At 42.1% G+C, this 16,294-nt stretch overlaps 1 protein-coding gene across 6 annotated transcripts in view; it reads left to right on the top strand.

The window, feature by feature from the left end:
• Positions 1–16,294, top strand: part of MAST3 (microtubule associated serine/threonine kinase 3) — a 1,229,968-nt gene that overhangs the window by 927,350 nt on the left and 286,324 nt on the right. For all 6 annotated transcript variants that reach the window (XM_069649250.1, XM_069649247.1, XM_069649248.1 and 3 more), the window contains one exon: positions 9,810–9,898. In XM_069649250.1, the coding sequence (XP_069505351.1) occupies positions 9,810–9,898 (89 nt within the window). The remainder of the gene's footprint in view (positions 1–9,809; positions 9,899–16,294) is intronic.

Genomic DNA, 16,294 nt, shown 5'->3' on the forward strand with positions numbered 1-16,294 from the left:
AACAGAGTACAATGCAAATACATGTGTTTATAATTTGTGTATGCATGACTACAGGAAGGATACAAAGGATTGTGCAGTGTTTGAAGTCTATGCATCCAGCTCCCCAGAACATGATACACACCGTGTTCATTAAAAATGCATGCAGCCCTTGTCCCTACCCTTGTTTTTTAAGAACTCTAGGGGCCAGGTTCACAATGTAGTGACTCCTCGTGTGTTCTTGGTCGCGTGTAAGGTTACGGCCTTATCTGTCGGGAGACGGCCTAGTGTACTCTCCCTTCCATATGGGATAGTTGATCTCATTTGATCCTTTGTCGGAGACATTTCTAAGGAGGACTGTGGCCATTGTATCACCCAAGTATTAATTGTCACTAACTGTACCCAGCAGCTCATATGCCCCTGTCTCTATTTGTGCTCTTATTGTGCCCCTCGCTCTGCACCTTTTTTTTTTCTCTGTTCATTCTCTTGCAGATTTTCTCTGAGCTTTTTCTCTCACACAAGTCTCTGTAGCAAGAGGCAAGTTTTTTTTATTTTTGTGGCTAAAGAGGCCTTCTCCAAGGTCGACGCCGTCGACGCCGACCCATTTAATGATACTTATAGCGCGACATTTTAAAAAGAGCAGTTTACCAAGTTTGTTTCTAAATTATCATTTTTAGTATACATTGTAGTAGTTATAAGAACATTACCCTTTTCTAACTGAGCAAAGCACATGATCAAAACCTAGGATAATCCTAGCCATTATTTTCTGATGGGTCATCGTTTCAAGACTCCTACACTCTTATTGCACTCTTTTTTTAAAAAATATCCTTCTGAGAAAGGATAAGTGGACAAATAGCACCACAAGGGTTGCTGGTTGCTTTGCATAAAATGGGAGTATTATGGAAAATAAGTGACCACATATTAAGAGTTGTATGCTAAAATCACCAAGCATATAATACACAGTGGGCACAGTGATCATTTAATTTTTCACAGCACACACCCTAACATTAGTGCTTGTGTGTGTAACTTGGACAGCCTAAGGGTTTGGACGTGGGGCCTTTGTAACATCTGTCAATACATTGGGGACAGGGTCCTGCTGTTCGTTTCCATAGATAATGATTCCTTTCCCCAAAACCGACAGCCGTGCATAGTTTTAGGAGAGTGGTGGCTGAGTTGGAAGCATTGTCTAAGGATATTTGCACATGCCCAGTCCCCAATGCACAGACATCCTTTGATATGTTGTATTTAGAACTCCCATCCTGGTGTTTCCTTTCTGGGTTTTCTTTCTGGGTTTGTCCAAGCCAGCTGCAACACTCAACCAACATTCAAAAAGGATACCCCCTTTGATAGTATGTAGCCGTCTGTACTCCTCTGTGCAAATTGGGGCCTGTGAAGCAATGCAGAATCTGTTGTTGGTTTTTTTTGTGGGTGGAATTCTGGTTCTTTAAAATTTCCCCAAATTTTTGTTATCACCTTCTTATTTCAAAAAGCCCTCGATTTATGCAGGTTCCCCCTGCACAATATCTTATACTCCATCCTCCCGAGCAATGGTGAAAAGTTTACAATAAAGTAGTTGTATAATTTGTAATGGGCATCCCCGAAAAGTAATGTTTTCCAAAAAATACTTGCAAGTCAGTTGCCTTGGTGAACGACTGTTCACGCCTACTTTAGGGGCATATCTTTTTCTATGCATTTATTAACTGTTTATCGTGGTGCATGTTTAACTATTGACACCCTTCATCCAACCCTTTTGTGTAGATTAGTGTCGTGTTATTCAAACAAATTTGCATTTGGTTTCATTAAGCACAAACCTAATTGACAAAACAATTGATCCATTGTACAATTTAATAAGGTGCTCGGTGGGAGAGTTTGGGCTTGAGAATGATTTAAGATCAATGTCTTAGTTTTGGGCTGTGTGTTGAGTTTAGTGTGGTACTCTAGAGTATAGTCCTATGGATTAATGGTTCTGTGTAGATAAAGTGTTGCTTGGAGAAAACGCCTTTGCTTCTGTTAAGCAATGTAGCAGCGATGTGGGAGGCAGGTGTGTGGTGGAATGGTGTTCAGATCCTGATGTGATAGGTTATTTATAACGTGCTTAATACCCAGAGGTTTCTAAGTGCAGACCCGGGGATTGAACCTGTGTTGCTCTGTGTCGTCTTGCTTCCAAGGCGAGCACGTTGCCCCTGAGCTATCCTCACGAGACCGGATGCTTATGTTATTATGGTGTTCGTCTTTTATACTGCGCACATGACCACCTTCGTGGTCTTAAACCGCTGAGCCTCGTCCACTTGTCTTCTGGTGTTGCAAATCCGTGTTTCATTCTGGCTTTGTCCTGGTACTTTGCCTTGTGGAGAGGTGATTGGGTTGCAATTGCCTCCTCTACGATGCTGCAGGTTTTGGCACGTGATGCGAGCCTGGGGTGGCAGCCAGTGCATGCCTGCCCCTAGTGACGATATGGTAGTATTGCTTCAGTAATCTTAAGTTGTGCACCTGCAACATTATTCTTTCCAGGGGAGCAAAGGTAGCACTGGTCATGCCAATCAGTGGGGCTTTGACGCTGCACATTTGGGGGGGGAGTACTATGGCTTTGGCTGGTGGTTGTGAAGTCCTCTTCTGGCAGCTCTGATTTGGTGCGGAAGAGAGAGCCCTGTTGAAGGGAGGTATGTTTTGTTTTGACTACATAGGTTTTGAAAGCTAGCCACTGTACATTTAGGAAGCTCAGTGATTTAGCGTTGGGGGAGAGTTTGGTTGTGAAACTGTACAAATGTATTCCTGTGAGCCATACTTTGATCTGGGTTTACTTTGAGTCCCAGGCAGTGAGGGTACGTTTTTGTTTTTGGTTGGACTGTCTTTTAAGTAGGCACTTCACATTCATGATGGGGTAATGGTGAGGCGTTCCTTGAGCCATTATATGCGGCATATCTCTCCACCACCACACCGATTGCAGGTTCAGATTTATTTTGCCCTACCCGACCTTGCCTTTGTATGGTGGTCATACCCTACCCCCACCACCAATGGGGTGTGAGTGGGAACCGATCTGCTGACGGAAGCGGCTACTGCATGCTTGCTCTGTCAGGGCGTGTACACTTAACGGTGCAGCTTGTTGGTGGTCTTTTGGTTTGATGTTGCCGGATTAGCCATGTGGGGTTTTTACCGTCCAGGGCTGATGCTGCGCTGTTTGGGGGGGGGGGGGGCTGCTCATGCACCCTGGTGACTGACGCCACCTCGGTGTCCTGGTGTGCTCGTCTAGCCTCCACTGATCTTGCTTGTGGTGTGAAGGCGTGCGAGGCAGATCACCGGACTTGTAGTATTTTGAGACACAAAGGGCATGCTGCTGGGAGTTCATCAGGCATTTTATTTGAGCTATCTTCTTGCCACATTGCCTCCGACCTTTTTAAGGTGGGGTTGCATTCTCTGTGTAACACAAAGGTATTACGGCTTTAAAGGCATTTAACCCAAGGTATCGCATATGGATTTAGCTAGTAAGATGAGGTGTCCTCGAGTCCTTTGGTCAGCCTGCATGCCTTTAGATGAACCCTCGGCTGTATTGTATACTCCTTCTGTACTAGCTAGATCTTCCAGCTCCCCACCCGACTCACCTTTACCCAGTGCTAGGCGCCTTGAGAAGGTGATGGAGAGGAGCACTCGCTGGACAAAGGGGAGTCTGAGGTTGAAGAGGGCACCTGCTGCCCATTGGTCCGGAGATGCTGCCCGCCCGATTAGAGCATGAGGAGTTGTCACACATCTTGGAGGGTGGAAATAGACCCAGACCCCCAACCCCCATAGGAATAGTCTGTTCAGTTAAGGATTGTGGAGAAATTACTAGGGGCACAGCAGAACCAGGGAATTCTCTACCTGCGATTCAGCTGACGAAGCCCGCCCACTTACAGCAATTTAGTTCAGAAGTGACTAGGCCAGTATCCGAGGCTACAGCACTCATTGTCATTTATGGAGCACATCGTGACATGTCCTCAAAATAATGAATGCTCTGTGGCAGTAGTTGGCCATATAGATGGCATACATTGAAAATTCGTATTAAAGCCAAGCTTGACCAACTGGTAAATCTCAATGAGTTTAAGGACTGGCCTAGGACTGAGGGAGAGGGGTTGGATGAGTCGCCCTGTACATCAGCCGAGCAGTATTGTAAGACTGTTTGGAAATGAGCATCCTAGGTCTCTAGTTGATACATTTTGTGAGACTTCAGTAAAAAATAACAGGAAGTAGGTCTGAGGAGAAGTGGAAGGGATGGGCAAGCGTTGGATTGCCCGTTATTTCAGCTGCCAGCCTGTCCTCCGTGCAGGATGGCTTGCCCGAAACGCAGTCATTTATACCAGCTCCTTCAGGCCATCTGAGACGTTGACTGCCGCCTCTGCAAGATGTGGCGAAAGTCCTGGTGTAAAACATGATGTTCCAAACTCAAAATCCAGATGGCACCTATTTTCATATGGTAACATTCATGATCTGTTTCAGAACGAGAGGAAGTTTGTCGGTATCCAGTTATTAGAACGAATAAAAAGCAAAGAATGAAATAACAGAACATTTACAACGAAAAAATATCGAATGATTTTTTAAAAAATATATGGGGGTTGGGGTAAAGGGTTAAAAGGAGAGGGTTGGAGTGGGTTTAAAAGCATTGGGAAATGAGGGCTTTAAAGGGGACGCCCCCAAATAAAAAAAATCACTTCGATTTTTTTTCGTTATTGTTTGTTAATTTAATTTGCTGTAATTTCATTTGTTATAATCACCATTTTGTCATCGTTAATTTGGAGAAGCCTACGTGGCCGGGCCGAAATCGTCCCTAGGGGTTGGGGGGCCGGTTTCTGGCCATGCCTAGGCCAGTATGGAAGAAAAAAAGAGAATATTTTTTTCACTTTTTTTATTATTTTTTTTTCTCCAAAAAGCCTGTCATCCTTCTTGGGTCGATAAATGAGTACCAACACAGGTTGGGTGATATTGTTTGCATATTTGTTCTATAAAAAAAAGAGCTTAAGCGGAACTGCTATCCAATAACATATAATCATTTGGCCTTGGACGTCTGCTTGCATTCACAGTAATTTAGTGTATTTAGGAACAATGCTATTTGATGCCACTTCCTGTTGTCAAGGGGTGAAAGCTCGTGTTTCATCGCTTCCCGGGATGTCACTTCGGGGTGGGGTCAAATGACATCACTTCCGGTGATGTCATTGGAGGTCAAGGGTCGTGAGGTGAGGGATGGGCCGCTTTTTTTTTTTTTTTTTTTTGCATGACCGGGCCTATTTCTTGTCCCAGTCCAACCCTGGTTATAATGCTCAGTTGTGTTGGATTCCCTTTTTTCTTGGTAGCTGCTATGTTCTATTTTTTGGCCTCTACATAGTCTATCTTGTGGGTTTGGAAGTTTTGAAGATGTACTTTTTTTAAACTCCTTTGCTTGATCTTTATATTTTTTGTCACATCTTTGATGATCTGTCTTTACCCTGTATAGTAATTCCATAAGGTGGCGATTCACAAATGGCACTGCCTACGCTGCTTTACCTAGAGCAACAATTGTCAAGTAGCAACACAATGGCATCTGCCCGAAGGGAGATAGGCCAGGAATTTGGTCTTGTGCCATTTTTATCTTGAAAAGGATCATTTAACCCCATTTGTGTGTGTGTCTAAATACCTCTGCGTTGGACTCGCAACATCACTTTCTCGCAACAGATCTGCATCAGAAATATTATGAAACATCCTTCATCAGTGTCTGCTACAGCCGCAGAAAGATGACAAAAGAAGGTATCAAAACTTTCCTCGACACCGAGGCACTCCAAGTGTCTGCCAAAAGGCTCCAAGAATCTCCTCTAAGCAAGTAAACGAAGCTTGAAACTGTGAGGCAGAGAGAAATACTACAGCAACATATGACCTTGTGGACAAGTGCAATAAAACGCTGTCCAGCAACAGGATTATGTCCGTGACCTCTTAACATTATACCTCCAAATGGCCCCTTCTAAACCCATTTAACAAAAGCTTGATGGATCAAGATCTTCAGGGTTCTCTGTAATGTTCTGTTAAACGTTCTGGAAGATTTTTTTGAACGGTGCCCCCAGAGCTTTAACACAGAGCTTTAAGGCAAGCCTGTTATTTATTGCAATGTGGGTTAGGTGGTTTCTCTACTCATTTCAGATTGAAGATTGCTCACTTTTAATCGATGAAAATGTCCCTGTTCCAATATGTACCCAATTCTTCAATTTCTAGAATGTAGGGAGAGGGCAGGCCATGAGTTGCGGTGATCTCCAAACCCTTGCATTTTTCACACGCTCCGATGTCCGCTGGGGTTTATCAGCAGCCTGCGTTGTCTGCTTGCACATATCTATGATGGAGCCAGGCCTTGAAACAGTGAAATTATCGCTAAGCCTCCCATCTGTGTTCAGTGGTGTTGCTACCAGAAAGCATGTTGCCAAGTGGTTTTACCTAGAGTTTCACAATGTAGAGCACCATGTCTATTTGGTGAGGGAACCGGTCCTGCTTGTGGCCACTGTAATCTTTTGAAGGGTTAAGGTAGGCCTGCTATGCAGAGTTTTGTTACAGTCCCACTAAGTGAAAGAGCTTGACTATTCTTAAGTCCTAGACAGTCTTTGAAAAGTCCTTTGCAGTCACTTATGTAGCAGTTATTGGGAGGTGGACTGTCATATAGATGTCCTTTAAGAGGCCATTCCGGCTGGGGGTAGAGTTACTCCCATCAGAAGGAACCTCCCATTTGACTAAGTCTACTTTGCAACCGACTGCATATTGCCTGCATGGTGTTCTAAGCTACAGGCTTTGCTCTCGAGTATAAACCCAGAGTAATGTGCCCAGCATGATTTCACAAACGTCGCTACCATCTTGGCTAGTCTAAAAGCCAAGATCACCGCAACTCATAGCCTGCCCTCTCCCTACATTCTAGAAATTGAAGAATTGGGTACGTATTGGAACAGGGACATTTTCATCGATTAAAAGTGAGCAATCTTCAATCTGAAATGAGTAGAGAAACCACCTAACCCAGTCGGCTCATAGTCTTCACTGATGCTTCTCCCACTTGTGCAACCACCCCTGCGGCCCTTATACCACCAAAGTTTCTTGCACAAGTTCCTCCCAACCCCAATCTGTTTGAGGCCCATTGCTTCCACAATCTTGAAGGTAATCCTTCTGTTTAGACTTGGAGCCCCGGCCAGCCAAAGCTGCAAGGCAATACCAGAGAGCTCTTCACATCACCAGCAACAGGGGCCACCAGATTGGCTACAGGAGCAGCAAACGTAACCAACTTGCCAAGGATGAGGTGCCAAATTTGTCATTTCCATTAAGATGTATTGAATCCTCCAAATCCTGATCAAGGGGAAACTTCTATTTCATCCCCATTAACTTAATCCGAAACTCAAAACCTCTAACAACATTTAAAGCAAACGCCTGGTGACTTCATAACTGGCCCATCATAGTAGCAGCAATTTGTTGAATTCGTTAAATCTACATTCCTAAATGAATTAACTCTTTTAGACCTGTGCGAAATTAGCCAATTTACCTTTTGAAAATTTCACAGAATAGTGCATACAATTGGTGAAATGTTGCAAATTAAAAAAAAAAAAAGCGATGTAAACGGACCGAAAATAAAGTCTAGAAAAATGTCGTTTTTCAGCTTTCAACAATTCGTGGGACATACATTCAGGCAGTCTTACAGGTTTAAAACAAATCTGGAAAAATACTTGTTAACTGTAAGAGAGCATTACTTAATTCAGCTTTCTTATTCGCTGGCACTGTAAGTGAGCATTACTTAATTCAGCTTTCTTATTCGCTGGCACTGTAAGTGAGCATTACTTAATTCAGCTTTCTTATTCGCTGGCACTGTAAGTGAGCATTACTTAATTCAGCTTTCTTATTCGCTGGCACTGTAAGTGAGCATTACTTAATTCAGCTTTCTTATTCGCTGGCACTGTAAGTGAGCATTACTTAATTCAGCTTTCTTATTCGCTGGCACTGTAAGTGAGCATTACTTAATTCAGCTTTCTTATTCGCTGGCACTGTAAGTGAGCATTACTTAATTCAGCTTATTCGCTGGCACTGTAAGTGAGCATTACTTAATTCAGCTTATTCGCTGGCACTGTAAGTGAGCATTACTTAATTCAGCTTATTCGCTGGCACTGTAAGTGAGCATTACTTAATTCAGCTTTCTTATTCGCTGGCACTGTAAGTGAGCATTACTTAATTCAGCTTATTCGCTGGCACTGTAAGTGAGCATTACTTAATTCAGCTTATTCGCTGGCACTGTAAGTGAGCATTACTTAATTCAGCTTATTCGCTGGCACTGTAAGTGAGCATTACTTAATTCAGCTTATTCGCTGGCACTGTAAGTGAGCATTACTTAATTCAGCTTTCTTATTCGCTGGCACTGTAAGTGAGCATTACTTAATTCAGCTTTCTTATTCGCTGGCACTGTAAGTGAGCATTACTTAATTCAGCTTATTCGCTGGCACTGTAAGTGAGCATTACTTAATTCAGCTTATTCGCTGGCACTGTAAGAGAGCATTACTTAATTCAGCTTATTCGCTGGCACTGTAAGTGAGCATTACTTAATTCAGCTTTCTTATTCGCTGGCACTGTAAGTGAGCATTACTTAATTCAGCTTTCTTATTCGCTGGCACTGTAAGTGAGCATTACTTAATTCAGCTTTCTTATTCGCTGGCACTGTAAGTGAGCATTACTTAATTCAGCTTTCTTATTCGCTGGCACTGTAAGAGAACATTACTTAATTCAGCTTTCTTATTCGCTGGCACTGTAAGAGAGCGTTACTTAATTCAGCTTTCTTATTCGCTGGCACTGTAAGAGAGCGTTACTTAATTCAGCTTTCTTATTCGCTGGCACTGTAAGTGAGCATTACTTAATTCAGCTTTCTTATTCGCTGGCACTGTAAGTGAGCATTACTTAATTCAGCTTTCTTATTCGCTGGCACTGTAAGAGAGCATTACTTAATTCAGCTTTCTTATTCGCTGGCACTGTAAGTGAGCATTACTTAATTCAGCTTTCTTATTCGCTGGCACTGTAAGAGAGCATTACTTAATTCAGCTTTCTTATTCGCTGGCACTGTAAGTGAGCATTACTTAATTCAGCTTTCTTATTCGCTGGCACTGTAAGTGAGCATTACTTAATTCAGCTTTCTTATTCGCTGGCACTGTAAGAGAGCATTACTTAATTCAGCTTTCTTATTCGCTGGCACTGTAAGAGAGCATTACTTAATTCAGCTTTCTTATTCGCTGGCACTGTAAAAGAGCATTACTTAATTCAGCTTTCTTATTCGCTGGCACTGTAAGAGAGCATTACTTAATTCAGCTTTCTTATTCGCTGGCACTGTAAGTGAGCATTACTTAATTCAGCTTTCTTATTCGCTGGCACTGTAAGAGAGCATTACTTAATTCAGCTTATTCGTTGGCTGGACTTTATTGGCTTTTGCCCATTTCATTAGAGGCATAAATAAAAATAAAATTCTCTTTTGTGAAGTGAAAATTTGTGAATTCTTTGAGTAGAATTTAAATTTCGCACACCCCTGGTTCCTTTCCAGGCCATGCCAGCAATGGGGCAATCTGGTTGTGTTGTTCTTTTAAAGTTTTTGTCCATGGAAGCTGCGAAAAGAAACCCCTCTTCTCTTTTTTACATTACTATTATCTATATAATCACATTTCAGTAACCGTAGTACTGTTCAATATTACTGTCTAATGTGACCGGCATGAGCTGCAGGGAAAGGGGAAATGGCTTCGTAATGACTTCACTATGTCTTTGCACGAATCTGTATTGCATAATGTCTTGTTTTGTGATGAGCCAACCCTCACCCATCTTCCTCTTCCTTCTTCCAGCTGTCGGAGCAGCAACAGAAAGTCTCTTGTGGTGGGAACGCCATCCCCAACCCTTTCGCGGCCTCTCTCACCACTATCCATACCCACAGGTAAATTTGTACATTTTGTTTTATATAGCACAAACATGCTGCCTTCTGGCTACATATGAGAAAATTAGTGTTGGGTTGCCCAGTAACTCATGTGGCGTAGGGACATGTAACCTACAAAAAAAGAACCACCAACCCCATGGGATGAATTGTAGATCTTACTCAAAAATGTCTCCAACAAATGTGCTTCCAGTATGAAAGCGGCCTAATGGTATTGTATAAATTGTCAAAAGGAGATGCAAATTAATTAGTGTAAGAGTTGATCATGCAACACTTACAACCATGCATACCGTTATAGAACACTGCAATCATATACCAGTAGGCCACTTTCAGATTGAATGTAAATTTGCTGATGAATTTCACATTCATGCTTATTGACTACAATTTATTCCATGCAGTTTGTCGATTCTTTCTCTGGGTACTAATGGGCCCCTCTTGTCGCTGCATCCTGCTGCTGTGCCAGAAATAGGTAGGGTTCAGAGGTAATATGTAAATTTGCAAGATGCTAGCGAGGCATACAAATTCACTGATTCCCTCAGTTCTCACGCAGCACCCAGTTTCCTACTAGCCAAAAGTATGGCTAGAAAATGGCTAGGGGCGAGCGCAAATTCTGAGGCCTGGCACGGTGACGTGAGAAAGTGGTATTAACTGGCTGTTGGTAGCAGGTGCAAAATGGTGCGAGTATCTGGGCATCTAATAGCAGTGTCTGCCAAATGCCTATACACAAGCCAAAACTGTTGGCTTTGCCAATGCTTGTTTTTAACAGGGCTTCAGTGAAGGACATGCAGAGTGCTTATAAATCGAGTGGTTGAAGGCAGATCTGGTTAAGGCTTTTTTATTTTACCAGTAGTGAATTTACAACTCCAATTAAGTCATTAACTCTCGGAAGAATGCTTTGAGAAAACAGCAACGAGCACTTCGAGTGCAATGATTGATGGTAAGGTTGACCCCAGTGGTCTGTTGCATTGGACAGCAGAGGTTTTTGCGGTGTTGTATTCTCCCTGTAGGGGGCAGAGTTTTACCCGGTTGCATTATGTAACCTGGGACGGGGTAGGCGGACTAAAGCATTTTCACAGTTGGGAGTGAAACTGTTTTGTTTTCTGTGGAAGATTGGAGCGGTAGATGGCAGCAAGCAGGTGTTATTGGTAATGCGCCCCAAAATAATGGAAGGAGCGATTGTTGTACATGGTGTGTGCCCCTTTGAACCACAGAGAAAAGGGTTACAACTACATATGCTTTTAAGAAGCCTACAGTGGTGATGTGTGCAGTATGAAAGACCCCTAACTTATACTATCACTCACCCAACTTCCCCACTGTTCTGCAGTTGTTACCCATTGTGCTAAACAGATGTGACTAAATCGCAACTGCAGCTAGTGATGTTAGTCTCCTGGTGTGAAGGACTTTAAAATATATTTGCTGTCGGTGAGTCAAAAACTGAGTTTGCAAGTTTCATGGTACCCAAATAGGAGTGCAGCCAGGGCAGCAAAGATGCCCGGTTTAAGTAAGTGGCAGATGTTTGTTTGGGGAAATGATTTATGTAGACTTATTGCACAGTGATTTGAATATTAAATTAAGCTGGGTCACTTGGGTAATGCATCTGCTCTGGGTGTTTGTGTACGACCTGCAGTTTGTGGTGTTTCACAAAAGCAGGACAGTTTCAGCTTTTTCACTTTATGAAGGCGATGGATAGCACCACCATGCTCCTGCGTCCCGTCCCCTTTCCTCTATACCTTTTGGGTATTCCATCCTTCGGGACGACACCAGAACTCTTTTTGGTAGCATCCAATTTATTTTACATGGGGCCAACACGTGTACGGCTCCAGCCCCACCTTCCTGTGTCCCGCCCAGCAGACCGCCCTTCAGTCCTTTTTTTCTATGGTCGGGATCGGATGCACTTACCACCGCAGGAATTTTTTCCTTACCCTGCTTTTTGTCCTTCAATTTGTCTTCCTGCCTCAGCTCCACAGTTTTCTTTCCTATGCCTAGCATAAGGGTTTTCACCTTGTGTGTCTCCTGCAAATGTCTTTACGTGGTGGCGGTCCCTCACAATCTTTGCCTCCAGTGTCTAGGCCCAGACCATCTGTGGATTGCGTGTGTCTACTGCAACTCCTTCACCTCCAGGCATTTAAAAGAAGGCTCATCGGGTGTAAGGAAGTCTCCAACAGCATTCCTGCAGTTCACATAAGGCAATTTATTGAAGGAAAAATGAAATCTCCCTGTGAGTACCTTACTTTTCAGAGTACCTATTCCAGGTAACTCCTTCGTCCTGACTCTAGCGTCACCAGGACTCACCCTGAGGTACTCCACTCGAGGTCTAACCTGGATACAGCACACCCCTCTGTGAAACGCCCCTTGGGGTCTAAAGGTACCGGTGTCACCCCTAATGTTCCCACGAAAGTGGCTAAAACTCTACCAGTAAGGCTGAGGATCCCTGTGCCAGGTCTAATGAAACCAGATACTTAAGCTCGTCTTAAGTCCACATCTATCTGCATTGCTCAGGGTCCCTCAAAAAGGGCTAAGTAACCATCATCAAAAGCTCCTAAAATAATGGGCAAAACCACCAGGGCTTCTGACAATCCTGTGACGCACAGTACCACAAGACATTTCAAAATGGCGGCTCCCCCAGTGTCACAAAAATATACAGAAGACCAGGTAACAAACCTGGCCACACAGCCGCTCTCTGTATAAGCCCTACCAAGGGCAGTGCAATTTGCAAAATTAGAGTCAACTAATAAATGTTCACTGTATTTACAGAATGTAACTCATCCAAATAAATCTCTTAGTCGGATCCAAAAGTAATATGCGTTTATCAAAAAGAAAATTCCAAGTTGGTCACTAATAAAATCTTAGTGAGGCCGCGGCTAACTCATCCCATAATTGTTATAGACATAAAGTGCCAATGCATTTCGGAGCATACAGCTCCTTCATCAGGGCAGGTCTAATTTACACAAACTGTGGAACATTTATACCCAAAGCATCAAGTTTTGAAAAACATAAACAAAATCGTGATTGTGTTACAAAATATAACCATGCGTGAAAACAATATAAAAATAACATACCAATTTTCGATGAGTTGCAAGGTAAATGGAAAAGGTGAATTAAGCCACACAGTAGGGAAAAGAAAAGATACCAAAATAAATAATGTGTAAATGAAATAACAGTTAATTTGAACATGATCAAAAAACCAAGGAAAGTTACCTCAAGGGATCGAGGTATCCCATGGAAAAAATGTGCGGGGAGTTGACAACAACTTCACGCAAGATCAAAGGTCTGGAAACCAGACCAAATCAATTCTTCAATCTGTAGGTGCAACAACATGTGTTTTAGTGGGTTGTCTCAGAATTTGTCATAGACACTAGTTGTAGAGGTCTGCAGGCTTACCTGTACTCGTAAAGCTACGAGTGTACTGAGGCTGGGATTGCGGTCAAGCAGGGGACGCCATTCCGCATTGCCAGGGAACAGCGTTCCCAAGGTTACTCATACTAATATAAACACGTGACCCAAATGTGTCCATTGATCGACACGATGCCGATAGGCAGTTGCACTCTATGCAATCAGGCAATCAAGGCTAAGAATCATAGAAATAAAGAATTTGCAGTAGAGCTGATGATAATTACGGAATTATAGAAGGAAAAAAATCGAAAATTAAATATGAGAAAAACGGCTGATAGACATAGAAAACATACTGCCGATTACACTCTTGTAATCAGACAATTCAAGCCAAGAATTCAAATAAAAAAGAATTTACAGTAGAGCTGATGATAATTACGGAATTATAGAAGGAAAAAAATCAAAAATTAAATATGAGAAAAAAGGCTGATAGACATAGAAAACATACTGACGATTGCACTCCATGCAATCAGGCAATTCAAGCCAGGAATCCAGATAAAAAAGAATTTACAGTAAAGCTACTGATAAATGTAGAATTGTAGAAGGAAAAGAACAGAAAATTGAATATGAGAAAAAAGGCTAATAGACATAGAAAACATACTGACAATTGTGTATAAATGAGTGAAAATGTCATAGATAAAATAAACAAACATTGTGATAATAATAATGATAATAATAAGCATATTAGACACACTGTGATATATGGAAAAAATCATGCAAGGGTAGCAAGTGTATCTAAACCATTACATAAACAACTAATGGGTGTAATCGTGGATATATCATGTACATTTATCATAAATACACCAGTCGCATGCGGTAGCCCCCGGAAGGCGCTACCTTGGGTCCCAAACCTAAGTTCGGGAAGGGCAACAATGGTGTGTAAACGTTGGTGATTGGATCCTAATGTGATAACAATTCATATTGAATCCTAAAATAAAAGACATGAATGACCCCCTTAAAGAGAGGGGTCATCCAAAGTGTCCCGGTATAAATGTACATTGGTAAAGGAAGGGAATCATGTACTAGTCACTCATGTATCAACATAATCCTCTTAAGTCAAGCATGGAAAACAATGATTCAAATGTAACAGTGATAGTTAATCTCTTCATTTAGGCCATTTGGGTAGAGGCTCCCAAGTTTGTCTATCCAAAAGGTTTCTCTTTGGTTGAGTCGCAGGCCCAAATCCTCATGGGGATTCGATTTCTTTAACACTTCAAGAATGACAAATCTAATTTGAGTCAGGTTGTGGCTCTCATCACGCCAATGGCGTGCCACCGCCGAGTTGGTGTTACATGTACGTATGCACGAACGGTGCTCGTTCCAACGTGCCTTTGCTGATCTCGTGGACTGTCCTACATAATACTTACCACAGGGGCATTTTATACCATATATAATGTTCACACTATCACACGTACCAAATGTCTTCAGGAAAATCTTGTTGCCTGTTCTGGGATGGTATATCGTGTCACCCTTGATCACCAAATTACAATTGATGCAATGTAAGCACGGATATGTTCCTGTGCGTGAAGTAATGGGTTCTTTCATCGGTGGCCTCGTGTGGACCAGTTCATCTCGTAGGTTTTTGCTCCTTTGATAAGCAAAGACTGGAAGTTGTTCAAATAGATTCTGGACCCTTACATCATTCTTAAAAATGCTCCAATGTTTCTTAATGGAATTCTTTATTTTGTTACTCTGAATGAAAAATTTGGAAACATATACTGGAGTTTTGAGTTCTTTCTTGGGTTTAGTAGTACTTTTCAATAGGCTGTCACGATCAAGGGAATTAACCCTCTGGACTGCCAAATCCAATTCATCCTTTCTGTATCCACGTGCTTCAAATTTCTCTCTCATGTTCAATTGCTGTGCTAAGTAGTCTTCAGGATCGCTCACGATCTTTTTAACTCTCAACAATTGACTCTAAGGAAGATTTTTGAGTAAACTGGACTGATGGAAACTCAGGCGGTGAAGTAAGTTATTGCGATCTGTGATTTTTCAAAATAATGTAGTAGAATAGTTGGCGTCTTTTTTCTCAATCTGAACATCAAGGAATGTGATTCTGTCTCTTGGTGAACTGGATGCGCTGGTCGATGTTGTTAAGATATGTGAAAAAGTCACTGAAGCTCTCTTCCGTGCCTGTCCATATTCCAAAAATATCATCGATGAACCGTAACCAGAGGTGTATATTTTTGTTCCATTCCTGGTTATTCAGTATATGGTCCATTTCATACTTATGCATAAAACAGTTCGCATAGGATGGTGCCATAGTGGCCCCCATTGATGTACCAGACACTTGAAGGAAGAATTTGTCTTGAAAATATGAGTTCTCTGAAATAAAGTGAAGGAGAGATAGTATAAATTCCTTCTGTGCTCGAATTTCTGGTGCTTTTAACAGCAGCCATTCAACTGATTCTATCCCAAGGTCATGAGGTATAGATGTGTATAGACTCTTCACATCAATGGTAAACATCAGGTGATCACAATCAAAAATAACAGAGTGTAGTTGCTGTAAGAAGTGTGTGGTATCTCTAACGTATGTGGAAGTTTGCTGTATTAGAGGTTGCAGAAAAAAGTCAATATACACTCCCAATAGTTGATTGATGCTACTCATTCCAGCAACAATAGGTCTCCCCGGTGGTTTAACAAGATCCTTATGAATTTTGGGCAACGTATAGAAATTGGGAACCCTTGGGTGTGGGTTGTTGAGGAATTTATAGGTGTGTTCATTTATCCAGTCTAATTCCATGGCTTTATCCAACAACATCTCAAGGTTCAATTTGATAGAAAGAGTGGGGTCTTGGTCTAAAGGTGCATAAATGGTCAGATCTTGCAGTTGTCTGATGCATTCAATGTTATAATCTGTAGTGTTCATGATGACTAGGGCGCCTCCCTTATCAGCTGGGCGTATGGTGATATCCTTATCACAATATAAATCTCTGATAATTTTCATTTCATGAGGTTTCATGTTTCTATGCGGTGGAGTTTTATAACTGATCCGTTCAATGTCTCGAG

The sequence above is a fragment of the Ambystoma mexicanum genome, chromosome 1p, assembly GCF_040938575.1.
Source record: "Ambystoma mexicanum isolate Mex_15411 chromosome 1p, UKY_AmexF1_1, whole genome shotgun sequence".
NCBI classification, from domain to species: Eukaryota; Metazoa; Chordata; class Amphibia; order Caudata; family Ambystomatidae; genus Ambystoma; species Ambystoma mexicanum.